At 53.7% G+C, this 26,488-nt stretch overlaps 1 protein-coding gene across 1 annotated transcript in view; it reads right to left on the reverse strand.

Moving 5' to 3' along the window:
• Positions 1 to 279: 279 nt before the first annotated feature.
• Positions 280 to 26,488, reverse strand: part of TOM1 (target of myb1 (chicken)) — a 58,115-nt gene continuing 31,906 nt past the window's right edge. The window contains exons 2-15 of the mRNA XM_006890166.1: positions 24,045 to 24,129; positions 19,499 to 19,577; positions 18,620 to 18,769; positions 18,151 to 18,285; positions 17,814 to 17,963; positions 14,718 to 14,834; positions 12,118 to 12,251; positions 10,154 to 10,187; positions 9,595 to 9,688; positions 8,000 to 8,120; positions 5,396 to 5,471; positions 1,113 to 1,172; positions 517 to 556; positions 280 to 435 (exon numbers count right to left, since the gene is read on the reverse strand). Of these exons, the coding sequence (XP_006890228.1) occupies positions 281 to 435; positions 517 to 556; positions 1,113 to 1,172; positions 5,396 to 5,471; positions 8,000 to 8,120; positions 9,595 to 9,688; positions 10,154 to 10,187; positions 12,118 to 12,251; positions 14,718 to 14,834; positions 17,814 to 17,963; positions 18,151 to 18,285; positions 18,620 to 18,769; positions 19,499 to 19,577; positions 24,045 to 24,129 (1,430 nt within the window). The 3' untranslated portion in view covers position 280. The remainder of the gene's footprint in view (positions 436 to 516; positions 557 to 1,112; positions 1,173 to 5,395; positions 5,472 to 7,999; positions 8,121 to 9,594; positions 9,689 to 10,153; positions 10,188 to 12,117; positions 12,252 to 14,717; positions 14,835 to 17,813; positions 17,964 to 18,150; positions 18,286 to 18,619; positions 18,770 to 19,498; positions 19,578 to 24,044; positions 24,130 to 26,488) is intronic.

Raw genomic sequence — 26,488 nt, forward strand, 5'->3', positions numbered from 1 at the left:
CCTGTCGCGGGCCCCTAATTCTCAGCCAAGTTGTAGTGGTCGGTTGGGGTGGGGAAGGAAGCAGACAGCCAGGCTCCCAGTGGGGAACCAATCTGTTCCCCCAAATCCATCCGCTGCCTCCCCACCCCAAGGCGGCATGGACTGTCAGCAGCTGGGTCAGCTCCACTGAAGAGAGAGGAGGGGGCAGCCACCCCCAAAGCAGCCTAAACACCAAAGGGGGAAGAGAGGCCCTGCGTGGGGTGTGGGAGCGGCAGGCCGGGCGCTGGGGCAGGCCCAGCCCTCACAAGGCAAACAGCATGTCATCATCTTTGTCCTTGGTCTTCTTCCGAGGGGCAGTGCCAGAAGGAGGTCCTGGGGGACCCTCGGCTGAGGGGCTGGAGAGGTTGGGTAACCGATCGGCAGCCTTGGCCCGCTCTTCCAGGAACTTGTCAAATTCTAGAGGGAGGAGAGAGTGTGGGCATGGGTAGGGGCCAGAGCTCGGGGAGGGGAGGGCGCGCAGGGCCAGGGGACTACTACCTTCACTGGTGACGCCCTTCGCCTCTTCAGCGTCGTTCCCCTGGAAGGAGAGGAGAGGTCAGTCAGGCCCTCTGTGGCCAGCACTGTGGGCTGGGGCGGGTGTTGGCCCGCTGGTGTCACTCTGCCTGTACTAACTGCCTCAGGGTCACCTCCCTCCTTCCAGCCCGTTTCTCTTCAGTAAGATGGGAACGATGGAGCTGGCCAGCTGTGGAGCTAAGACGCGGAGGGCTCAGCGGGGCTGTGGTGCCAGCAGCTTGTCCTCCGTCTGCGCCTGGCCCAGGTGGAAGGGCTGACCCCTGGGGACTAAGCAGTGCATGTTAGAGCTGGGGACAGAGGCTGAAGCGACTGGCTGTCCTCTCTAAAGGGATGCTTCCAGGAGAGACAGGCGCATGCCGCAGGAGGGGGGCCCCTTCCGGCTGCTGAGGTGGCCCACAGTGGTCCTCTCCTTCCTCACTGTCGGTCCACCTGACCCCTCAGGCACCGCATGGCTGCTCCATGACCCTGTGGACGCTCACTTCCTCAGGAACAAAGTGAAAGCCCGGCACCCCAGCCTCCAGAGCTGGACCAGGCTGCAAGGCGGGCGAGCCCCGACTTACCACGTCAGTGGACAGCCACTGCTCAATGTCCTCCATGAGGGCGGCCTGGGTCACGGGCATCTGGAAGGCAGGACAGAGGGTGAGGCCAGGATGGCGGGGGCAGTGTGTGTGTAATATGGTGGGGGGGGGGGTGAATCCCCATCAACTCTGCACTTTGGTTCCTGCAGCCTGAGCTCCTTGCAGGAAGTGGGTCCTTCTCTGTGGCCCTAAGGAGTAGAGATCTTGACATCCCTCCTCCAGATGACTTCTGGGTCTCCTGGTGAATCCAAGATGCTCCTGTCCAGCTGCTGGGCACCCACAGTCCTGCCCACTGTGCCAATGCTGTGGGTGAGGTGGGTGGGGGCCAGGAGGCTTGGCAGGGGTGGGGTGAGGGGCCTGTCCCAGCTGGAAATGGGCCCCAGATTAAGGCCTGGGCAACTCAGGGAGGGACCAGGACATCCTCTCTGGCTACCACACCAGGATGGGGGTCATCAGGGGCTGACTCCTGCACCTCTGGGGACCCAGGGCTGACAGGGAAGGGGATGTAGCCTCAGAGGATGTTCAGCATGCTAGGGTATGAAGTCCTGAGCACTTGCCTCGCCCTAAGCAGACGCTCAAGAAGTGCTGGTCAGCGACCACTGAGCCACCACCAGGCCAAGCCCTGAGCTCCACCAGCAGCTTTGACGCCCTCCTGGGTGGCAGAGTGGACAGGAGGCAGCCATCCACATCCAGGGGACCAGCAGTAGCACCCTTTCCCGTGCAACTTGACCCAGCAACCTTGCAGCCACCAGAGGGGCTGCTGTGGCCTGGCTTTGGCGTGAGGCTCAGAAAACAGCTCTTGGAGATCAAGGAAGGAGTGGAGGGAGTGGACCCACTCGGTCCACCTGGGAAGACGGTGGGCCTTGGGGCCCCTCTGGCCTCCTCTGGGTTGTCTACAGGTCCTGCACCCTCACAACTCTCTGCCCCCTCCCCTCTTTTTTTTGCTCAAGAAGCAGCACCCAGCAGACAGGGGAGGCCTGGGCCCTTCTTCCCAAGCCCTGTCTCACCATCCAGTCACTGAGCAATTCTCACCACTGTGGTCGCAGTGCGCAGGCAGGGGAGGGGCTGTGGGAGGTCCCTTTGGGACAGAAGGTACCTGTGTGGAGGTGAGTGTGTGCACGCGTGGTCTCTGTGTGTACGTGGCATGTGTATGACATGGTGTGTGTGTATATAGTGTTTGTGTGGTTTGGTATGTCAGTATGTAATGTGTGGTGTGGCACACATGTATGCTGTAGCACAAATAAATATATGCATTTATGTACACACACACACACACACATATACATACATACAAACACACATGGCATGGTGTGTATGTATGCTGTGGTGTGTATGTATGGTATGTTGTGGTGTGTATATATGTGGTCTAGGAAGAGCCTGGGGCCAGGAGGGACCCGGTCCTTGGAGAAGGACATCATGCTTGGAGGGCTGGAGGGACAGCACAGGAGGGAAGTCCCCGGAGGAGATGGATTGACACAGTAACTGGGGCAGTGGGGGTAGGTGTGTCGGAGTCAGTGAGACTGGCTCAGGAGAGGGCAGGGTTCAGAGCTGCTGGACAGAGGGTCACTATGGGTTACAGGCGACTCGACGGCACATAACTACAATACATGAGTTACAGTGTAGTATATACATATGCTGTGGTGTGCATATATTGTATGTTGTGGGGTGTATACCCGTGGTATGGTATAGTATATACACATTGTGGTGTGTGTATGTGGTATAGTCTATGTGATGTGATGTATATGGTGTGGTGAGTATGTCAACTATGTTACGTAGCTATATATGCTGTGCTGTGCATGTATGCTGTGGGGGATATATATGACGTGCTCTGGTATATATATATATATAAAATGTAGTGGCAGGTGAAGCAACAGAGGGAATCCTGCTATGGGGTGAACCTCAACAGTCCAGGGACCCCAGAGCTTTGAATAGGCTGGGACAAAACATCTTAGCACTTTCCAAAAAGATTCTAAGGGGTTCAGATGAGCATCCTAGGATTTAGAAACATGGGCTGATCTAACCCGTTCGTATTAATTGATGGAAGGTGGGAGACCTCCTCAGGCCAAGAGCGGACAAGTAGCAGAAAGAGGACTCCTGGCTTGTCTCCCGACACAGCGGTCCAGCACAGACCTGCACACGGCGGCCCTCGAGGGGAGGCCGGGATTAAACACTGGCCTGTGCTATCCAGCACCAAGGACCCCGAGACCATGGGGCAAACACCGTTGCCCACACAGCTGGCACTGTCTTCAGTCTTGTCCTTGGCATCACACTCTGACAGAGTAACGGGTGGAAGCTTACCACCCAGCCAGACTTACACTCCCTGGGGGCAGGTGATGGACAGGGTTCTAGGAAAGTCTTATTTCAGGCTAGGAGAAGTCACTGACACCCTTAAGTTACAGCAGACGGATGGGTGATATCTGGCCAGTTTCTGCTTTTCTGCAACTGGAAGAATGGAATTTTGCCAACTTCTCAGCAGCCTGACAGTTACTCACTAGGCGACTAGGGCTCCTAAAAGACATTGCATTTTAAATATTAGAGAGGATGCGGAGAGATAGGAGATCTCACACACTGCTGGCGGGACTGTAAAATGGTACAACCACTCTGGAAGGCAGTGTGGCATTTCCTCAGAAAGCTGAACCCAGAAATTCAATATTCTGGCTATTCCACTCTAGGAATATACCCCAAGAAAATGAGAACTGAGACACAAATAGATTTCTGCACCAATGTTCATAGCAGCATTATTCACCATCACAATAACATGGAAACAGTCCAAATGTCCAACCACAATCGAATGGACTGAGAAATTGTGGTACATTCACATACTGGAATACTACACAGCACTCAGGAGCAATGATCTAGAAAATTACTTCGTAACTTGGGAGAGACTGGAGAGCATTATGCTGAGTGAACTAACTCAGTCCCATAAAGGCAAATACTACATAAGACCATTATTGTAGAAATAGAAGGATAACTAAAGTAAAATGTCTATGAGGATTCAAGATGGGGAGGGTGGGAGCAGAGGGGTGAAGACAGGTGGGGGGAAATCACAGCTGCACAATTTGGTGGGTGGAGGAAGGCAGGGTAAAGGAAGTGGGAGAGATCCTGCGAGGATCCGGAAAAGACAGGGTAATGGTGGGCACAGCTCAATGATGATTAATTTTATAAAATACAATGAATGGGAATGAGCGTATGAAACACAATGGGAATGAAGGATAGTGTGAAACACAATGTATGCAAACTTTGTAAGCAAACCAATATACAGTTTTTTTTTAAAAAAAGAAAACCACCAAACAACAACAACAACAAGAGACACTGCATCTATTGTTTCATTAAGGCTCTTGAGTGAGACTCAGTGTTCTCATCTGTGAACAGGGATAACAACATGCTTTACAGTTGACGTGATGACTCAGGCAGATGGGCACGGGAGGTGTTCAGCACGGGGCTTGGCACAGAACACGTACATGTCTGTGAGATAACAGCTCCTGGAAGAAAAGCCCCTGCATCTGTGTGCTTGGCAGGCTGCCCACCACCCTCCCTGTCCTGGTCCTGCCATCACAGTGCAGTGGTGCCTGCACAGTTTAGAGCTGACCCCTGAGGAAGCCTTGGTGCACAGATGGCGTGACCCTGGTGAGTTGCTGGGACTTGACCCCACGGTGGATGAACCAGCTCCCACTGCTTCCACACTGGTTCCCCAGCCTCCAACCTGGGCGCTTTGAAAACGGAGGTCAGAGAATTGCCTCTGGGCTCCAGATCTGGCCAAAGTCAGTTCCCTGGGATATATCCCTTCACACTGCCCAAAAGTATCCAGAAACAAGGCAAGGGGAGAAGCGAGCCTGGGGTGGGGTGTCAAGGGAAGAACTCCCTCCTGTTATTTTTAGGGCTGTTTCACCCTCTGTCTGCATGTCTGAGGAACACAGAGACCTCTGCAGAGGCAATGCCTGACCTCTGACTGCGTCAAGCACCAAGCATGTTGTGATACTATTAGAAGCTGTTATGGATTTTTTAAAAAATCCCAGCCAATAAGGGTTACAAGCTGTCTAAGGAACACAGCTGCCTGATTCAGATTCTGTTTGGAATCCTTGCTCTATCCCTATTGCTGTGTGCCGCTGGGTAAATGACTTAACCTCTCTGACTTAGTTCCCCCAGCTATGAAATGGGAATAGCCTCAAAGCACCAATCTGGGAACCACAGAAGGGAAGGGCACTCAGTGAGCACCCTCTTCCTCGCTCTGGGCAGACCCCTGGACGTAGCAGGCCCCTGCTTACCGAGCCGGTGTTCTGCTGTCGAGCATCCAGGGCTCCCACCAGACCATCTGTTGCTTGGGGGTCCTCGTACTTGACACTGAAACACAGAGAAATTCACAGTCATTAGAGAGCGTGGTGGTTTCTGTTTTGTTTGCTGGTTTGTGGGAGGCAGGTGCACGGCAGAGGCAAACTGGACTCACGCCGTGGCAGAGGGTATGGGTTGAGGCCTTGATCCCTCTGGCCAGCCTGGGAATGGGAGAACTAGGTTCCTTTCCTGTGGAATGGAATCTAATCTGTGACCTGTACCACAGGCCTCTGCAAAGAGACATTTGGGAGAGTGTTGTTGGCCAAAGACCAAATTCCAGGGACTAAGAAGCAACTCAATAACCTTGTGTTCATGTGACCGAGGTGAGGACTTAGGGGACCACGTGAATAAGCCAGGAGTGGAGGGGGACCTGTAGTAGCAAGCTCTCCTGACTGTCATAATGGGGGTGTCATGGGCAGGTGTCACAGCTCTAATGCTTGGGGGGGGTGCCCACCTTCAGGGCCAGGAAGTGTTAGGAGAAGAAAAGCTTCTCTTGCTTCTGGTAAACCTTGTCTAAGATGCCCTGACCCTGGCTGGCCCACACACCCCAGTTGCTCTGCTGAGGGCCCTGAGGTCAGCACCTGGTCAGTGTGAGAGGCCAGGATAGTGCCAGGTGTAGGCCAAGCTGGAGTGATGTGGGGAGCTAGCTTCCAGGTGATGAGGGTCAACCAGGCTGCAAGAAGGAGGGAGGCGGGCACACCAAGGCAAGCTGAGGGAGGGTGGGTCGGTTAAAGGCAGGCAGAAAAGGCCTAGGCCAAGGTGAGGGCCAGAGGGGACAAGGCAAGAAAGAAGTTAAAAGGCCAGTCCAGTCAGGTCACCAGAGCTAGAAGGCCCGGGAGGGTGGGGGCAGGCACTGGGCAGGAGAACAAAGGGAGGAAACGTGATGCCCAGGCAAAGCTGAGCCCTGCCGGGTGGAAGCAAGCCCCAGGGGGGCCTGCGGGGGAACCTGAGAAGGGAAGTGGCCCAGCGGCTGCACCTCAGCGCGTTCCAGACAGGTGCCTCATTCTTCACGCAGTTCTCGCCATGCTCCCTACTGCTGACGTCAGAGACACTCGAGGGCTGCGCTGCGTGTGGGCCTGGCCACCTTTCCCAGCATCCTGCTTACCTGCTCCACGCATGCAACCCTGAACAGGAGCCAGAACACGCCCCTGGCCCACCCCAGGCTCCCACGCTCCTCCGCCTCTGGCCCTTTGCACATACAGTTCCTCTCTGCCTGAAAGGCCTTTCTGACAGTCCTCCTGTCCAGCCTGGCCACCCTGCAGGTGTGTGCAGTCCCTGCGTGTCCACCGCCCTCCATCCCAGCTCTCAGCACTGCCGAGAAAGGGCCCGCTCGCCAGCCACTCTCCCCTGAGGCCTGGAGGACTGCAGAGCAAGCTTCACCTTTCCTTCTCTACTCCCTCTGGGCTGAGCATGAACGCACCAAATAAGAAGACAGCAAGCCTCCAGTTAGGTGGATGCTAGGCCAGGAGCCAGGGCTCTCCAGCGTGGCCAGCAGAGCCCTCCCTCCCTCTCCAGGGCCCAGGCAGAAGGGTCACCCTTCTGGCTCTAAGTCCCAACAGATTCATTTGCTCCCCACAGGCAGCAGCCCTGACTCCATGGTAACTGAGCAAGCTGCTGGTCCTGAGACACCTGGTCTTGGGAGCACAGAGTCGGCCCTGGACTACAGACACCCACAGATCTCATGGCTGGTAGCGGTCAATGGACAGGGTGGAGGGCTGCGGGGAGGCCAGGATTGCCACGGGCTACTGCATTGACTGGATTTGTCCACGCAGGGTGGGCAGTGATGAGGGGCTCGGAGCTATTTAGGGACCCTTGTGAGAGTTTTCAAAGTTGGGAGCCAGGCAGAGTCCCCTTAACAGAGAGCTTTCCTTGGCTGAGGATGAGAAGGTAAAGGTCAGAGGAACCCCAGGTACAGGGCTCTCCTGACCAGCCTGTGTGGAGCCAAGCCCGGACACACTCAAGCCTGTGGCTGCTAAAAGCAGCGACTGGAAAGGGCTGCCCCACAGGGAAGGGCAGATCCCCAGCTCTGCTGCGCTGTGGGCAGCCCTGTGTGAGGCTGTCAAAATAAAGGGTGGCTGTGGAAGAAGAGGAGCAGGGTAACAAGTCCCTGGACACTTAGAGCCCTGCCCACCGGCGCCTGGAGGGACGGGTACACGGCCCACAGAGATATGATAGCTTCCTGCCAAACACTAGCCATGCATGAGCCTGCCTCTCAGTGCCTCAGTTTCCTCCTCTGACAGGACCACGTGAGGAAGAGTGACAAGTGTGTGACACACAATTGGCCATCAACCTGGAAGTCTCCCTTCCCCATACACCACAGCCGAGGCAGGTGGCAGGGAGCTGGGTCGGGGGGAGCTTGTCTGCCCTGTGAACCACACTGGACCGACTCAGGACACAGGAACTCTGCCCACCTTAGAGGCTGCAGGTAGAGCTCTGCCTCGATCCTCACACTGTGCCACCATCGAGCCTGGTTCTGGACTCTGATGGAGAAAGGTTTCCCCTGTTGACCCCCCTGCCCCGGGTCTCAGGGCAGGACTCACTCTTTCCGCTGGTCGGCCAGGGAGCTGCCTCGAGTCAGTGCAAACATGTCGAACTCGTCTTCCAGGCGGCCGGAGGCGTTCAGAGATTGCAGGCCAGCCCTCACGCTGCTGGAGCCCAGGTCTGTGAGGACAGAAAGGCCGTGTGAAGACCACTCCCGGCCGTCCTGTGGCACCGAAGGCGTGGTGCTGGCTGGGCAGCGATGGGTACGGGGGACAGGGCTGTGGGAGCAAGGATGGGGCAGGACACCCCTGGCTGTGGAACCCTGGGCATGGCACTTCCTTTCTTGAGCCTTACCCAGTCACCTCTTACCCTTACCCGTCTCTCAGGCTGTTGTACCTGGTACAGTAAATGACTCAATAAAAAACAAACAAACAAAATCCAAAACAACCCAAATCTATTGTCGAGTTAATTCTCACTCATGGAGACCTTCCACTGGGTTTCTGAGCCTGGTGGATTTGAACCATTGACTTCCAACCCGCAACCCCAAGCAGCTGCTGTTCGGTCCACTCTGGTGTGCGGCCACACTATGTAATTGTCACAGCAGGTCTGTCCTCCATAGAATTTTCACTGGCTGATTCTCCAAAGCAGATCACCAAGACTTTCCACAGTGGTGCCTCTGGATAGACTAGAACCTCCAACTTTTCAGCTAGGAGCTGAGCACAGTAGCCACATTTCCACCATCCAGGGACTACACACAGCAAGATGATGGTTAGATAGTGAGTTGGTTTTTCAAAATTAGTGATTCAAATAGGATCCTACTTCTTCCCTGGAGCTTGACCTGACACAGTCAGTCAATGATATTAAAAATAATGATGGTGATGAGTGTGGTGGACATTTAAAGAGTGTGCTCTGGGCCTGTTGTTGTTGTTAGGTGCTGCTGTAAGTACATCATGAGTTATGAGTGTGACGCATCGCGACCCTAGGAACAACAGTTCTGAGCCGTGTGCTATCTTGTGCCAACCTCAGCATCTCTGACACACTGGAGCCCAGTGCTGCAGTCACTGTGTCAATCCACCTGGTGGAGGGTCTCGCTCTCCTCGTGGTCCTCCCATCCTTCCCAGCGTCATGGCCCTCTCCTAGCAACATGCCCGGAGGATGGGAGACGAAGCTTCGCCGTCCTCGTCTCCAAGGAGCACTCTGGCTTGATTTCCTCCAAGACCTGTTTGTTTGTTCTTCTGACAGTCCTGCCTAATCACTTTCCACGAATTATTCTTCTAACAGCCTACGAGGATGGTCCATTCCCACCTCACAGGACAGAGAAAGTAGAGGCCCAAGCAGTGGGAGTAACCTGCCCAAGGTAACGCAGAGGATCAACCCAATGCTCAGGGCTGATCACAACGGTGGGACTTCTGAGAGCCAAGGAGGATTACAAACTGGGGAGCTGGGAGGATGACCCCCGAGTTTTACTGCATGCGTTAACACCGCAGTAAGATTCAACTTGGGCTTCTAGTTGAGGCCCAAGGCAGGGTTCAGGCCCACCTTCTGCTGCTGGTCCTCCAGCTCCAGCTGTGTAATGGGAGCGTACCCCAAGAACTGCAGAATGCCCACAGCACCACAATGCAACCCCCGAGGGAGCCACGCACACCCCACTTACTCATTCCTGCCAGCTGGGATGAGAGGTGGTTGGGGGCTGTTGGGTCAGGGCCCATGTCGATCAGATCGGCTGCTGGCTCGGTCTCGCTCGGGGCCTAGAGGGGAACGAGATGTTACGGGATCATCCTGCTGTGGCCTCAGTCCCTGCCCACAGCCCTGGGCTCTGCGCACTGCTCAGTGATATGTCACCAGGCCCTGGCTGCCAGGAGATGCTCCTCCCGCCCTCTATGTCGAGCTCTATTTGGACCCGTTGGGAAGCTGGGAAGACCCTTGGGTATCAGTCAGTGGCACAGCCTTGTTTATTTAAAGGGGCAGTGATGTAATACATTCAGAATGTGACGTAACACGTCCAAAGGGGCCTCTCTATGTGCCTTGATGAGAAGGCACCATCCTGTCACGACAGACCCTGGGGAGGAGAAGACAATCTTCCTTCTCCCATTAACATGATATAGTCACAGAAAAGGGCATGATCTGATCACAGAGAATGAGTCTGAAAGAAACTATCTTAATAAATGCTCTCTTGGTAAAAACAAAAACCGAAAAACAGACAAGCCAGTTACCTTGGCAGCCTGGCCTGTTCGGAACCGTTCAAACCTACGAGACATAAAAGACCGATGTCAAGGAGACATGCTGGGGGCGGGGCACCTCGGCACAGCCCACTGCTGAGAGGGGCCACCTAGGCAGAGCCCACTGCCGAGGGCGCCCACCTCGGCAGAGCCCACCGCTGAGCAGGGCCACCCTGCCTGGCCCAGGCAGAGCTTTTAAAACTGTGAATTTAAAAATCAACAACAGAGGCCACGGGCAGGGTGAGAACACATCCTGGTTTGCCTGGACGGACCAGTTCAGGCCTCTGTTTCCCGGAATCCAGTTCATAGCACCCGTTCATGTGCACAGTTGCCCCAGTTTGGATTTTATGGCCATCTTGGTCATGACCAGCACCAAACCAAGCAACCAACACAGCCTGGCCTTACGGAGCACCACTGTCTTCTGTCGTACCTGTGGGTGCCATGAGTTAGGGCTGACTTGATGGCATCCTACTATTTAAAAAATATCTATAAAGCATGCAAGTAGGCTCAGTCAACAGAAGTTGTTTCAGCTAAGTATGTAGATATCTGTGCGTGGGTTAGGGGTTCTCTGATGGGGTGGAGAGAACATAAAGTGTACAGACGTAACCAGTACACTGTCTCCTGGAACCATGTGACCCTGTTAGTGGCAGGGGCGGGCGAGCTGGGGCTGGCATCTGGTCAAGTGCTGCCCTGTTACTTAGTGTATGGCCTTGGCTAAAGGACATCACCTCTGGGCCTCAGGATCCTTATCTATTAGAAAGAAGCTAAGAATAGAACCTGCCTCCCTGGTGGCTGTGAGGACTATGTGGCAACACTGGGTGTGAGCTACTGGATAAACAACAAGTCCCAGGAGGACGGCAGGCCCGACAGGTTGAGTGTCTAGGGCACCATCACCCCACAGCCCACAGCTGGCCATGGAGAGCGGTGAGCACGCTGGACCACAGAGCAGAAGACAGGCAGCTGTGGCCTGCAGTAACCCCACGCCATGTCCAGCTGCTCTGCGATCGCTCCGTGTGGGTCTGTGGATGGATGACACGGGGTGAGCAAGGCCTCTCATTTCCCAGGAGGCCTGGCTGGGAGGCTTGGGAGGCAGGAGCTCCTGGCCTCACAGCTCTCCTACGAGATGGGCACCCCTGCGAGTGTCCTTTTACAGGTAAGGACATGCTGTTTCTGCAGTCCCAGGTTAAGTGTCCCTTTGAGGAACATCTCTTCACTGTCTTCTTTTCAGGTCCTGGTGGGACTGGCATTAAAGGGCTCTCGCAACCCCACACTACTGGGTAAAGGGAAGTGAAGCTGGCGTCTCTTAAATGCCGACTCTCAAAAAGCATGATACAAAGATGGGCAGGTGTTAGAAGTGACCCATTTGCTGATAGTGGCACCCTGAAGACAGGGTCCTGGGGTTGCTGTCCCCTAAGCTGCCCTCTCACTCTTGCCTTGCTGGGAGGTGTCACTGTTTCTCTGCTCTCTGGATTCTTAAAGCTACTCTCCTAGTGAAGGCTAATCTATTAACTTCTATTTGTGCTTAAGCTAACCAGGAACAGTCTGTGTGGCTTACAATCAAAGGTCCCTAATTCAAGTTAGGTAATGTGTCTCAGGTCCCAGGGCCAGCAAGAGGTGGAGCCAGCGAGGGCCTCACCAGTGCCAGGGCCAACTGCGGAGAGGAGAGGGGTGGGGGGGTGGGGGTCGGGCATTCATGCACACCGGAAGACAGCCAGGCGGGCTTCCATTCAATGGCTGCCTTGTGTCTGAGAGGGGGAGGCCGAGATGCTGGGAGGAGACCAGGGGAACAAGGGAGAAGGACGCAGCCTGGGCAGCTGACCGGAGCTGGGTGTGTGTGTGTGTGGGGGTGTGTGGTGTGTGTGTGTATGGTGTGTGTGTGGTGTGTGGTGTGTGTGTGTGTGGTGTGTGTGTGTGTGTGTGTATAGCCGGTGTGTATGTGTGTGTATGTACGTACATACCGTTCATGGCGCAGGAACACGTTGTTGAGGTTGTCGTTGACAATGAGCAACTCCTCTGTCAGCCGTTCATTGGCGATTCGGGGGATGAGCTCCAGGACCCGCTGCTGCATCGCGCGGCACGTCCGGTTGAGCTCCTGCCGAGGAAGCAGCGAGAAAGGCACCCTCAGCCCGAGCGGGACCGCCTCCAGCTCCAGCCTCGGTGGGGGGAGACGTTCCCCAACTGGAACTCAAGGTCTCAGGAAAACGGCTCACTTCTGAACCTCCTAACTTTCACTAGGGACCACAACATGTTTAAGCACTGCAGAGAACTTGGCTTTGAGCAGGCTTCTGATTAGATTCTGCCGCCATCTCTGCTTGGTGGAAGGCAGCGAGACGAAGGTGGACAGCCCGCAGACCCCAGCACTGGAAAAGAGAGCCAGAAGGTGCCGACCAGCGTCTTCAACCCGAGCCTCTATTTCTGCCTCATTGGCTTCACTGACGGACTTTTGAAAAAAGATCTTTAACTTTGAATAATTTCCTGTGTACAGCACAGAAGGTTCTGGAATGCCCTTCACTTAGCTCCCTGTCTGACCTATGTCAGAGCTGAGAAAGCAGCACTGTGATAACATCATTAAAAACGTTAGAGACTCGAAATCTCTGTAAACCTTCATTAAAATTAATAAAAAAAAAGTTAGAGACTTTATCCAGATTCCATCAAGTTTTCCATTACATAACACCCCCTTTTTGTGTCACGATCCCACCCAGGGCACTGAAGTAATAAACAGGTTGATCCTTTTCTCTCTGTTCTTGTTATGTGACATCAAGTTGTCCGCGACCCATAGCAGCCTATGTACAGCAGCTCTGAACCCTGCCCTGCCCTGAGCCAGTGTCACTGACTCCGACACACCAACCCCCACAGCCCCAGTTACTGTGTCCATCTCTCTCATCTGGGGTCTTCCTCTCCTGTGCTGTCCCTTCACCCTTCCAAGCATGTCCTTTGCCATTTGCCAATTCAACAAATCAGATTGACGTTTGATCAGCACCATCATTTATTTAAACTTATTTGGGGAAAAAACAAGAGTATGCAGAAATTGCAAACCACATCTGTGGACGTTTGAAAGGAGCCCTGGCAGACCAATGGCTAGGCCCTCGGCTGCGAACCGAAACTTTGGCTGTGTGAACCCACCCATAGTCTGCAGGAGAAAAGACCTGGGACTCTGATTCTGTGATGGCCCCAGCCTTGGAAACCCCCTGAAGCAGTTCTGTGCTGTCCAACAGGGTCACTAAGAGTTGGAAGTGATATGACAGCCCTGGGCTTGGTTTGCATCTGAGCCTGGTGCATGGGAATCATTCAGTGGCCGAGTACCAGTGAGCTGTTACCAGGTCAACCTACCTTCCCAGAGCACTCACAATGCGCTCATCTCAGCCTGGGACACAGGAGAATGACCGCAGCACAGCAACACGGCCCTCAACTGGCTCATCTTTTCTTAATTCACCCTCACCTGGTCTTCATAGTGACTCGTCTGGTCACCCATCAACCCCAGGCTCCCACTTCCACCCCCAGTCCCCTGAGGAAGCTCGGTCAGCATGGGGTGGAAGTCAGTCAGACAGGAGCCTGGCTCTCCAGGAGCCTGGGGCCTAGCGGGAGACTGATGTGTTATCAGTCACACGAAGTACCCTGTCCCCCTGAATGCTGGAAACTCCTGCCAGTCAGGTCTTCACTGCCTTCCTGGTGTCTGGGGCACAGCCCCCAATGAGCAAGGGAAGCACGTCTTTACTAAACCTGCAGTGAACAATTTTACATTTGTTTCCCCGTCACATGGAAACATCTGCTTCTAGGTACGGTTTCAACTAACTGTTCACTACAGATTCAGAGGAAAGTTTGTGTTTACTTTGCTCTCTAGCAGGGACTGCGAATATGAAGAGAGGCTTTGATTCTGTAGGAAGGGGCTGGGAGGTTGGCTGTGAGACAGACGCAGAGTCTTCCACATGGGGGAAAGCCGTGAAGTGCTGACCGCTGATGAATAAGTCAGCACAGGTAAGCTGACACTGCGGGCGCCCCGCTCAGCAGCTGCTCTCGGAGCTCCCCCTGCATGCTGACCTCCACGGGGAGGGTGCCCTTTCCTGAACACAGCCTTGTGCTCCGTGGATGCCCCAGCTGGACGCACCATGTAAACCCAAGTCAGCAGCTCCCCAAGGACCGTGGTGTTCACATCTCAAAGCTGCACAGCCGTCTCATGCCTCACCCTCCTCCGTCACCTGGCCTGCTCAATCTTCCTTTCCAGGTGATATACTAACATTCATTGAGCGCTTTCTCCACACTGGGCAAAGGGCTACACACTTTACATGAAAAGACTCATTTCAACATCACATTAAACATACACCATAAAGGCCACTATTAGAGCAATCTTCCAGGTGAGGAAACTGAGACAAATAAGGTTGTTTGGTCCAAACTAGAAAGTGGTAGAGCCAAGGTCTGAACCCCAATCTGAAGTGATCCAAGTCCCTATTGGAGATATTTGCTGTGATCAAGGTTGCTCAGACTGTGCCAAGCCCCTGGGCCAGTGAGCCAGGTGTCACTGGGGGCTGGGAGGGCTGGGCCCAGATGGGAGGGGACTCACCTGCAGGAGCTCCAGGTCCGCGGGCTCTGCCTGGGTGGGGACCAGCTCCGTCAGCATCTCCGACATCACCCTCACGTTCCCGCTCACCATCTCCAGCTCACTGCGCAGCTTCCCGATCTGAAACACACCGCGGGCTGAGTGAGCCACGTGGGAGAAGCCAGGGGGCTGAAGCGGCTGCCCTCATAGGGCCTGAGGGGACACCACCAGCCCTGAGGACGGTACCCAGAGGAGCTGACCCGCTGGCATCCTCTCTGCTGCTTAAGTGCCCGTGGGGGGCTCGTGCCCACCGCCCCTCACAGAGCTGTTACTGACCGTCACCATCTCCAAACGGGAGGCTGGCGCCGACAGAGGCCCAAAGAAAACAAGCCGCGGTTGAAGGAACCAGTGAGTGAGGATGGAAGGACGCTAGCAGTGGGTCCAGAGTGACGTTAACAAAGCCTCGGGGGCGGCTCCTCCCCAGGGTCTGAACCAGCTCCTGCTCAGAGCTAATTAGTTCCTTCAGCCTGAAACAAAGGGCTGCACCGGCTGCTGCTCTGACAGAAGGTCTGGGAGTCTTTGGGAGAAAGTTTCCCTGGCAGCTGCATTAATAATGAAGGGTGCTGTGGGGGACAGTGGAGCGAGAACTTGAGATACTACCATAAGATAATCCTACAGGGCAGAGGGCAGGGGCTCTTCATTCAAGGAAGCACTGTTGCTGTTAAGTGCCGTCGAGTCGCAGGCGACTCACAGCGACCCTATGAATCAAAGTCCTGTTGTTAAACTTCGAGGCTGCCAAGGACCCAGCACTACTTCTGCAGGGTGATGACCACGTTCATTACCTTGACTGTGTTGATGGTTTGGTAAGCCCTATGGGCTGCACAGGACAAGCTGAGGTTTAATACGTGCAGACTGTTGTTGGACAGCGGCCCCTCAATAAAGTGGTGAAAAACGAGCTCGCTCAGTGGCTGTGCTTTGTTGGTTACAGGCCTAGGCCATGTTCACACCAAACGACATATACACCCGTCAATGGACCTGGGCCCTGACCTGTTCCTGCGCCACAGGCCTTCTCTCCTCCTCGCAAACCTTCTGGACCAGCGGCCAAGCAATCAGATGTACTGCATGGGGCAAGCCTGCTGTCGGGGATCTTTCCAAAGTCCTGAAGAGTGCGCCTGATTCAGACCGTGGTCTTTTCAGTCACTTGCTGTGCCTCCGAGACACGGACAATGACTAAGGATGACGTTAGAGTTGTGGTATTGGAGAAGAGTAGTGAATATCGCATCGACTACCAAAAGAACAGGTACATCTTGGAGAAAGTGCAGTCAGAATGTCCCTTGCAGGCAAAGATGATAAGGCTTCATCTCAAGTACGCTGGGTATGTTGCTAGGAGAGGCTATTCCCCGGAAAGACATCGTGCTTGGAAAGGCTGAGGGCTGGCTAAAGTGAGGAAGACCCCGACACAAGGACTGCAGCAGGGGGCTTGAGTGAGTCACAGGACAGGACAAGGGTCAGGCCTGTTGTTCACAAGGTCACTATGCTCTGTGTTATACTCGATGACACCTAACAACAGTAGAAACTGAAGATGACTGACAGCAGATTCTGCTTCCCGACTGCGCGCTCAGTGGAAGCACTTGGCTCACATCTCTGTTCACCCTCACCCCCGCCTTCCCAGGTGGTCAGCGCTGTCATGACAGAGGAAGGGGTGCACTGGACCCCTAACACACCCACTGCAGATCACGGGCCAGCAGAACGTGGTGCCTGCAGCCCAGTGAACACACGCTCTGGGTAGGAGCGAGTGGAAAAACTACGAAACACACCCCTCCGTATCCGAGTCAGATGGGACTTAATTACAGAGGCGCCTGGGAGCCAGTCACCCCAGCGCTGCTTGAAATGTCGTAGCACGTCCCTGGAGACGGAAGGGGACGTGGAGATGAAACTAAGACTAGTCGGTTTTGTTCAGAGAACCTTCTTACACAGTCAGAACCTGAATCTAAGCTCACATGCTAGACTTCTGGCAAACGACCAGGTCAGAGAAGTTCTTGAGCAATATGTGTGGGTTTTAGCATTTTTTAAAAACACCTTTAATTCTTTTTTATCCACTTAGTAAAACTCTTTTAGCAATACTTGTAAACCTCGGGGCAGGGTTTTGAAAACTTGCTATGAGACGGCAGAGCATGGAAGTTTCTCTTCGGGGAGGTTAGGGTGTCAAAGACTGGTTAGTTTATTTGGTTCCAAGTCCAAATAATCCAGCACACGTGATGACGGGTGGGCTCTCTTCTCTGGAAAATGAGGCTTCTCTAATTTGCTGTTTCCTCCCACCCCCTGTGTCTTCCTCACCAGTACTTTCAACAGCTAAGTGTTTACACTCAGCTGGTGAGATGTGTCTCCAGTCTGTAAAAAATCTCAAAAGCGGGCACCCTCATAGCACACAGACTTCACAGCCAGCCCAAGAAGCATATCTAAAACGATCGAGCCGCAGGCTAACACCGCCCTGCTGTAGAAGCTGCCTGGAGTAGCGTAGGCACTGTGCAAACAGCTCCTGGTCTTCCTGCAGCTTCTGGAGCCAACACTGAGGCACAGAGGCTGGACAAGGCAGCATGCCACCAAGGCTGAGGCAGGCCGCCCTTCAGAGCTCGTCAAGGGGCCTTGACCTCTAGACTCTTACAGACAGGGAGCCTCATCTTCTTCTTGAGCCTTTGTAGGCAGCAACGCAGTGTAACGCAAAGGTGTTTATTTTCTGTGGAGATGTTTTAAGACCATTTCAGCTAGACCCACTGTTCACATGAAATCTTTTACGGTCACAGACCACAGAGCGAATCTGGCTGAAGGGGTGGCCTGTTGGCTCTCTGTATGGCCTGAAAGCTTCACAGAGAGCAGTCTGAGAAGGATCGGACAGAGCCTGCTTGGAGTCACAGCGACGTGAAGCTGGCTCCCAGCCGTCTCTGACGAGCTGTGGAATTTGGCAAAAGTTATCACATCTCTCTGAGCCTCAGCTTCCTCCCTCCAGAACAGGAAGAAGAGAATGTACATGAGATGTGTGAGGACGCAGTGGGGGCTCCGCTGACGGGCGGCCCTGCCCTGAGGTGTGTGGAGAGGGGTCCAGGCCTCCTTGCTGTTTACCTGCTCAGGGGTGGGCATGAGGGGTGTGTCACTGGGAGGGTCGGCCGGGGTGGGCAAAGGGGCAGCGTGCTGATTATAGTCCACTCGCTGACTGGAAGCTTCTGTGCCCGCAGAATTCTGTCCTGAAGGTGTTTCCGAGTTGAACACAGTCTAGAATGTAAAAAAGCAGGATCGGCAAGGACTTCTGGAAAAGCTAAGGGCCCTGGTGGGTGAGGGACCCACAGGAAGTAGCTGCAGAAAGTCTCTCTGGGGACAACCCTTGCCTCCTCTCCTGACTGCTTCTGGGATTGTGAGGAGGGGACCTCCCACAGGCCCATGGGGCGGTGACTCTCCTCACCCGCTGGGGTGTGTGGATGGGCGACAGCATGTCCAGGTCGGTCATGGGGAACTCCAGGCCCTTCCTCCGCAGGTCCTCGTAGACGGCCACCACACCTGTCAAATCGGGCGAGCTGCGGAACGCGTCAGCCCAGGACTGAGAAGGGGACAAGGGGACAAGGCCAGTAACCACTGCTCACTTTTTCCCCTGCAGGTCTGCCTGCTCCCTCAACTCACTGGTTCCTTCTCCAACTTGCTGACTCTTTGACTGAATTCATCCAGCCAGGACCCCCTGAGCAACGCTTGGGGACAAGCCTCCCCGACTCAGAACAGGACCAGCTGACACCCCAGACAGTGAAGCATCCATGACAAACAACCTGACGCAGAACGGCCTTGCAGGGGGGAAGGCTCTGTTGCGGGGAGTCTCCCTCCTTGGCCTAGGGCCTAGTGTGCACCCCCTCTCACTTCCTCGGCCTCGCCCCCACGCTCACCTGGATGAGGTTGAGCACCTTGTCGTGCACGATGGTGGGCGGGTTGTTCTTGGGCAGGATGGTCCTCACCAGCACACCCTCCACGAAGTCCTGGCTGGCCACCAGCACGTGGAAGCGGTGCCCGCAGTTCTTGACACAGGTTTCCAATACCTGGAGGGTCATAGGGGGCCAGTGAGCACCCCGGCCAGAGGAGGTGAGTTGCCCAGACCACTTTCACCCCAGGACCTTGTAGTTCTCCCGATGTCTGGGGAGTGGGGCCAGCCTGAGCAGATGCATGGGGCTTCCTGGAGAGACCCCAGTTCTTGGAGAACTGGCGGAGGGGTGCAGGTAACACCTGGATTGGGGCTTATGTGCTGGGCAGTAGGCCATGTGGGCGGAGGGTGAGGTGTCAGCTGGAGGTCACTCATTGAGCCGAGTCAGCGCTCACAGGACTCTGTCCTGAACACAGTCTAGAGGAGATGACCTTCAGCGGAAATCAACAGGAACCAGAGCTTTCGATCAGCTCCTGGCCTGGGGGCTGTGTTCTGTCTCCCGGCTTAGCCTGCTGCAAGGGGGGCAGTGAAGAGATTACTGGGGCATCCTTGATGATCGCCCACATCTCAGGCCAGCACCTGCTTTCTGTTTGGTTTTCAGGGCATCAGAGTGACAAGTGGCAGGTGACTCAGCCTGCCAGGCTGTCAGGGTGGCCAGCCACGAATCACTACAGAGCCAGCAGTCCCAGATGTGGGGCCTCGGTGCCCGCTTCCCTGGCTGGGCTGGCGAGCAGCTTTCCAGAAGGCCTCTCTTGCCATTCTAAGCCCACCAGTGGTGTACACAGGGTGACACTTTGCCCACACCTCATGGACCGCTGCAGGATGGACAGACAGATGGGGCACTCACCGTGAGAGCCAGCATCACCTCATGGAAGTTCTTGTTTCCCACAATTCTCTTCTTCACGGCCCGGAAGGCATCTTTGGGCCTGGAAGGAGGAGGGTTTAGGTCTGGACCCTCCTTACGCACCACAGAAGGAGGTGGGCTGCCACTCGATGGCTCTCCTAACCCAGTTTCCCCGCACCCCAACCTGTGTTGTGTCTTCACGTTTGACTCACATCAGAATCTCCTGGCCTCCCCATAATCCCTGCGGGGGGCGGGGGAGAGGGTGGTGATGATTCTCAATGCCCCTTCTCTTGGACAGCTGCAGCCGAACCACTTTGTGGGACAGGCTGAGTTGTTAAAAAAATGCCGATTTCAGGAGTCCTACCCTAGGCCTTTAGCACAAATCTCTCTTAGGAAAAATGCTCGTTACTTGGTACCCTGGGCTTCTCCTGTGGGGGAATCTGAAACCCCATTATCTGCAGGATCAGCTCTGGAGCCCCATTTCGTCCAGTTCCCCCACCCAGGCGAGCTGGCGCCATGGAGGTGGCCCTGGCTCACAGCGACCTTATGTTCAACAGAATCAAACTCTTCTTGAGCCTGCGTCCTTCTCACACTCCCTGCCATCTCTAACCACTGCTTCAGTCCCTGTGCCAGTCCACTGTGCTGCAGGTGTGACGGCCACGCTTCCGTCGTCTTATCGAGCCCCACCATGGGCCAGCCCCCGTGAGGATGGTGCGGGGCTGGGCGACGTGCTGCTGTCTCTCTTTCTCTCTCTGTCACACACACACACACACACACACACACACACACACACACACACACACCCCCAAGAAACCATGCCAGGCACCACACAAGATGCTGGAGACGCAGCAGTGAAGGAGACCCATCCGACCACGCTCTCGGACACACCTTCCAGAAAACCTCCAACAAGGGGAGGAAACAAGCAGAGCCCTGGCGTGAGAGGGTCTGGGGTGGGGGTTTGGTTAGGGGAGCCCTTCAGCTGAGTCTCAAATGAGCCAGCCTGGGTGGGGGGAGGCTGGTGCCCAAAGGAGCGAAACTGAGGCCCAGTGAGCAGAGCAACGTGAAGCTGATGGGCTGGAGGGCAGAGAGGAGGCCCAGGAAGCACAGTGGGGAACCGCTGGGACAGCAGCCCACCCAGTCTCATCTACACATCACTAGTACCCTGGCTCCTCAGCTCTGGGGCAGGGGAATGTCACTTGAACACTCTCCCCTACATACCTGAGTTCAGGTGACTCCCCTCACCCGCTGTACCCCCACCTGCACAGTCACATGGCGAAAGTCCAGGGTAATTCTGCTTTCCCATAAGGTCTCCCCAGTTCCTCAGTCTCGCGGGGGGTTCTGCCATGTGACAGTGACCCGGCAGCTAGCTCACTCTGGGTGAGGCAGCCTCTGATGGCAGGGATCCTGTCCTCGTCTGACATGTTCCCCTCAAGGGCCCAGCGCTGCAGAAGCACGGGGGACGTGTCCACCTGACAGTCAGTGTTCATTCCTCAAAAGCTAAGTCAGAAAACTCTAACCTGCCTCTTCCAACAGTGAAGGCGGAAGGGAGGGATTCCTGGGAACCGATCCTAAAAGGGGGCAGGTGAGAGGATGAGACAGGCCAGAGACCACAGACCACCAGTGTGACCGTGCCAGAAGTGTGTGGGCAGCTGCCACAGAATGCCTGGGGTGCCCTCTGCCCTTCCTGGCTCTTCCTGCAGTACTGGTCACCGGCCTGCGGCCCACTGCAGCTCCCTGAAGGGAATCCTCTCACAGGAGACGGGGGTGGGGGGAGTACTGGTCACCGGCCTGTGGCCCACTGCAGCTCCCTGAAGGGAATCCTCTCACGGGAAACGGGGGTGGGGGGACCTAGAGAAGAGCCCTGTAGGAGGAGCCAATTCAGGCCTGCGTGCCAGTTCTGCTGCATCAGTAATGATTGGTAAATGATTAGTAATGATTGGAAAGCAAAAGTTGGAACAAAGAATAAAGACTCAAAAGTTGGAAAGTTTGGTGACAGAAATGAAGCTGGTGGTTGAAAGATGGAATTTGGTATAATCATTGACTATTCATTACCAACACCTTTTTAAAAACATAACTGTATGGGTAATACTTTGCTAATAACAGAGCAAATGGAAATTCTCACAACTGGACCAATAAGCGACATTGTGAGAAATGGAGAAAAGACTGACATTGACAAGGAATTTACTTGAATCTGTAACCATGTGCCCTGGAATCAGCAGTGAAACCAAATGATGTATAGAAGTGGGCAAACTGCCAGCCAAGGACCTCTTTAATACACCAATGAGCAAGGAAGCCACTTTAAAGACTAAGGTGTTCCTGACCCAAGCCACAATATTTTCCATTGCTTCTTATGCATGTGAAAGCTGGACAATGAATAAGGAAGACTGAGGAAGAATTGATGCCTCTGAACTGTGCTCCTGCCAAAGAGGAATGAATATGTTATGGACCGCCCAAAGAACAAAGCAGTGTGTCTCAGAAGAAGAACAGCCAGTGTGTTCCTCTGAGGCAGGGATGGTGAGACTTTGTCGCACAGTGTCCAGTCTTGTTATCAGGAGGGGACAATCCCTGGAAAAGGCTCTATGGAGGGTCAGCGAAGGAGAAGATGCTCCACAAAGTGGAACGACATAGTGAGTGGGACAAGGGGCTGAGCACAGCACGAGGCTGCAGACGCCGCAGATCCAGGTGCAGCTCTGACTGTTCACGGTTCACAGTGTTGGTCGCTACAAATTGGAGCTGACTCGGTGGCTGCACCTAACACGGAGGGTCAGTCTGGAGCAACATGTGCACGGCCACAACACACGGGGCAGAAGACAAGTGCGGAGAGTTTAAAGCTCAGACAGGCTCCGGGAGCTCATGGCTCACATGTGCTTTTACTTATTCCCGTGTCCCCGTGTCTCCCTCTTATTTATTCCTGTGTCCCCATGTCTCCCTCTTGTTTATTCCTGTGTCCCCATGTCTCCCTCTTGTTTATTCCTGTGTCCCCGTGTCTCCCTCTTGTTTATTCCTGTGTCCCAGTGTCTCCCTCTTACTTATTCCTGTGTCCCCATGTCTCCCTCTTATTTATTCCTGTGTCCCCGTGTCTCCCTCTTATTTATTCCTGTGTCTCCCTCTTGCTTATTCCTGTGTCCCCGTGTCTCCCGCAATGCCTGGAACAACAAATCATGCAGGGCAACAAGTCTCAAAGACCCTGAGCTGAACATCTTCCTGCTTTTCACAAGAAAACAGGACTTGCAGCAGCAACAACTGCCCCCCGGAAGCGCTGAGGCCTGAGGAGGTTTCCTGCCTCCAGTCTCCTGGTGGCCCCACCTTTCCAGCCCCTTCTCCCACTCTCATGATGTCAGATGCAGAGGTGAGCGTCCCTCCCCAGTTCCTGCACAAGCCCTCAGGCCTGGCTGAGGAGGAGGTGGGAGGTTGCCTGGCAGCAGCTGCGCTCTCAGGGCTGGACATGGTGTGACTCAGCCACCTACAGTGTCCTTCCAGGCTGTGAGTGTTCCTGCCTGCCACCCACCTAGCTCAAGGAACACTTGCAGGACAACAGGATCATCTCAGTGAGAAATGGAGAGAGACAGGAGGTTCTGCTCAACTGCTGATCAGAACTGACCAGAACAGAGGCCTCATGTGGTCACACTCCCTGCAGACAACAGTCCTCCCGGGATTCCCTGGGGTTCTCCCCACATCATCCCCTCTCTGTTTTCCTCTAGGGGTTTGGTCCTTATTGTTCATAGACTCTTGGAGAGCTCTGTCTTTGAGGAAACAGAATGACACACACAAGGTCACACAGCTAGCCAGCGCTGGTTAGTCAGAGGGCTGGCGGAGCAGGGGTATGTCTCACACTGTCCACTGAGCTGGGCCCCTGGGTGCTCAGGTCAGGGACCATGTGACATGTTTTGGAAATGCTCAGCCAACCTCACTCTTATTAGCCACTGGTTCTGCTTCACTGTCACTGCCCCTCCAGTGACCTCCTCCATGCAGGAAACGAGAGTCTACTCTCAGGGGAAGCCCCCGGTGCACACGGTGGCCCAGGCCGAGCAGACCGACGCCTGGCCCGATGACTGTGGTCCTATGAGGCTGCTGCACGTAGGACTTGGGGTTTACCAGGGCAGCTGCTCAGAGGCTGTATGGGGCGAATGCATTAGGGTCCAGATGGTTAGTTGCACATGTGGCATAACTCTGAACTTGGCACCTTTGGGCGTCTCGACCATTTAATGAGGGTGAGACTTGAGCATGATTTCAGTATTTAAATACCTGATTCTGGGCCCTACTTAGAGATTCAGCCTGAGAGAGGGCTGAGGGACTGACTGCCTTCACAGAACTGCCAGGAGCCTGGGCGACTGTCAGACCTGGAACTATGGCTTCTGGGGCCACGACAGGCTGGACTTCTGATGTCCCTCTCTGGAACCAGCTGCCGCCTGGGGCTGACCGTGTGGACACAGTGATGTTGGGGCCAGGAGAGGCCCTCTGACAGAAGGCGGGGGGAAGCGCTGGGCAGGATGAGCAGCACTGCTGGCCGTCCCCTCACGTCCCCATCTCTCAGGCAGTGTGTCCTTACCCTTCTTCCGTCTCGTTGATGATGTCACAGATTTCCATGTTGAGGGCCCAGTCCTCACTCTGCAGGGAGCCATCTGTAGCTTTCTCTGAGGAGAAGAAATCGAAAGTCACACAGGTGGGTGGAGGTCCCAGGAGGAGAAATTAAAATGGTAGGGTAGGGGGTGGGAGGATGCACGTCAAGAAGAGATGTGAATGGAGGGAAGACTACGGCATCACCCAGGGAGGGGGTACCCTAGTCCTCACAGGTGAGGATGGCGGGGGAGAGGATACATGTCAGGAAGAGATTTGAGAGGTGGGAAGACCACAGCATCGCCCAGGGAGGGTGGTACCACCGTCCGTACAGGTGAGGCTGGTGGAGAAGGAGGTGGGGGGTGTGCACATCAGGAAGAGATGTGAGAGGTGGGAAGACCATGGCATCTCCCGGTGAGGGTGGTACCACTGTCCTCAGTGGTGAGGAACCTGGTCCCTCAACCTGGTGAACTGGCAGAACAGGAATCAGATTGATTTGCCTCAAAAGATTTCTTTTTTGACACAATACTATTGTTGTTATGTGCCATCAAGTTGCCTGCTACTCACAGCGATCCTATGTACAACAGCTCAGAAGTCTGCCCTGTCCTGAGCCAGTCTCACTGACTCCAACACATCAAGCCCCACTGCCCCAGTTACTCTGTCAATCCATCTCATCTGGGGTCTTCCTCTCCTGCACTGTCCCTCCACCCTTACAAGCATGATGTCCTTCCCCAAGGACCGGTCTCTACTGACCATGTACCCACGGTATGTGAGATGGAGCTTTAAAATCCTAGCCTTCAAGGCGAACCTTGGTTTCAAACCTATTGTGTTTCTGACACAATATACACAAAACTTTATTTTTATTTTATTATTTTTTGTGTGTACCGTCAAATCGGATCTGACTGGTACAGGAGGAGATTGTCCCTCCTTCTCTAGCAAAGCATCTGGTAGAACTTTATTTTTTAATTTATTTATTTTTTATTATTTTTTGTGTGTGTACTGTCAAATCAGATCTGACTGGGACAGGAGGAAATTGTCCCTCCTTCCCCGGCAGAGCATCTGGTGGATTGGAACCGTGAGCCTCTGGGATTGCAGTGCAGCTTCTTGCCACTAGATCACCAGAAGAACTTTATTTTTAAAATACCTTTGTTTTCTCTTTCTTGAAAATTGTTTAGCTTGTATAATGCTTTTTAAAAGATATATATATATATATATAGATATATAAATTTGAGTAGAAGTTTAGAAATCATATTGGCTTTCATTCAATCATATATGTACATTTTATTTTATAACATTAACTACAATTGATTATAGTGTTTAACTACCCTTTACTGTATACCATCTTTCCCTTCTTTTCTCCTTTCTCCCTCCCATTGTGACTACCCAAGAATAAGTTTACCAGTGTGTAAACCTTTCCTTAGCTTTTTATAACAGCAGTCATGTACCATAATTGTCCTTTTGTGACTGGCTTACGTCACTCAGCACAATTTCCACTAGATTCATCCATGTTGTGCAGTGGTTCAAGTATTCTCCATTCAAGAATATTCCATTGTAAAAAACACAGAAAGAATCTTCACAAAGGAAGGTATTCAAATGGCCAACAGACATTTGAAGAAATGCTCCAAATCACTGGCAATAAGAAACATGAAAATCAAAACCACTATGAAATACCATCTCACTCCGGTAGCAGTGGCAAAGTTTAACAGGACACCAAGTAGTAAATGTTGGAGAGGATGTGGAGAGATAGGAACTCTGTTAGGTCGTTGGTGGGATTGTAAAATGGTACAAACACTCTGAAAGGCAGTTTGGCGCTTCCTCAAAAAGCTGAACATAGAAATTCCACATGACCCAGCAATTCCATTGCTTGGAATATACTCCAAGTAAATGAGAACTGAGGCTCAAAGGGAAACGTGCACACCAGTGTTCATAGTAGTCTTAGTCACCATCTCCATGAACATGGAAACAGCCCAGATGTCCAAGCATAAATGAATGAACTGAAAAGTTGTGGTACATTTCACACAATGGAATACTATGCAGCACACAGGAGCAATGATTTTGTAAATTACTAACTTGGGAGGGACTGGGGAGCATTACGCTGAGTGAACTAACTCAGTCCCACAAGGACAAATACTGTATAAAACCATTATTACAGAATGAGTATGAGGATCAAAGGGGGGGGTGGAAGCAGAGTGGTGAGGATGGGTGGGAGGTGGGGGTGGGGTGTTAATCACAGGAGATGAAAGAAATGGGAAGGATCTTTTGTGAAAAACAATGTATTCAAACTTTGTAAATAAATCATTAAATTAAATTAATTTAAAAAAAAAAGAATATTCCAGTGTGTGAATGTACTGTAGTTTCTTCAGCCATTCGTTGTCCATTGATGGGTTAACAAGCCTAACAACCTTGGGGTTGCTTCTACCTCTTTGCTATTGTAAA

This window comes from Elephantulus edwardii, unplaced genomic scaffold, assembly GCF_000299155.1.
Source record: "Elephantulus edwardii isolate Elephantulus edwardi_28Jun2011 unplaced genomic scaffold, EleEdw1.0 scaffold00086, whole genome shotgun sequence".
NCBI classification, from domain to species: domain Eukaryota; kingdom Metazoa; phylum Chordata; class Mammalia; order Macroscelidea; family Macroscelididae; genus Elephantulus; species Elephantulus edwardii.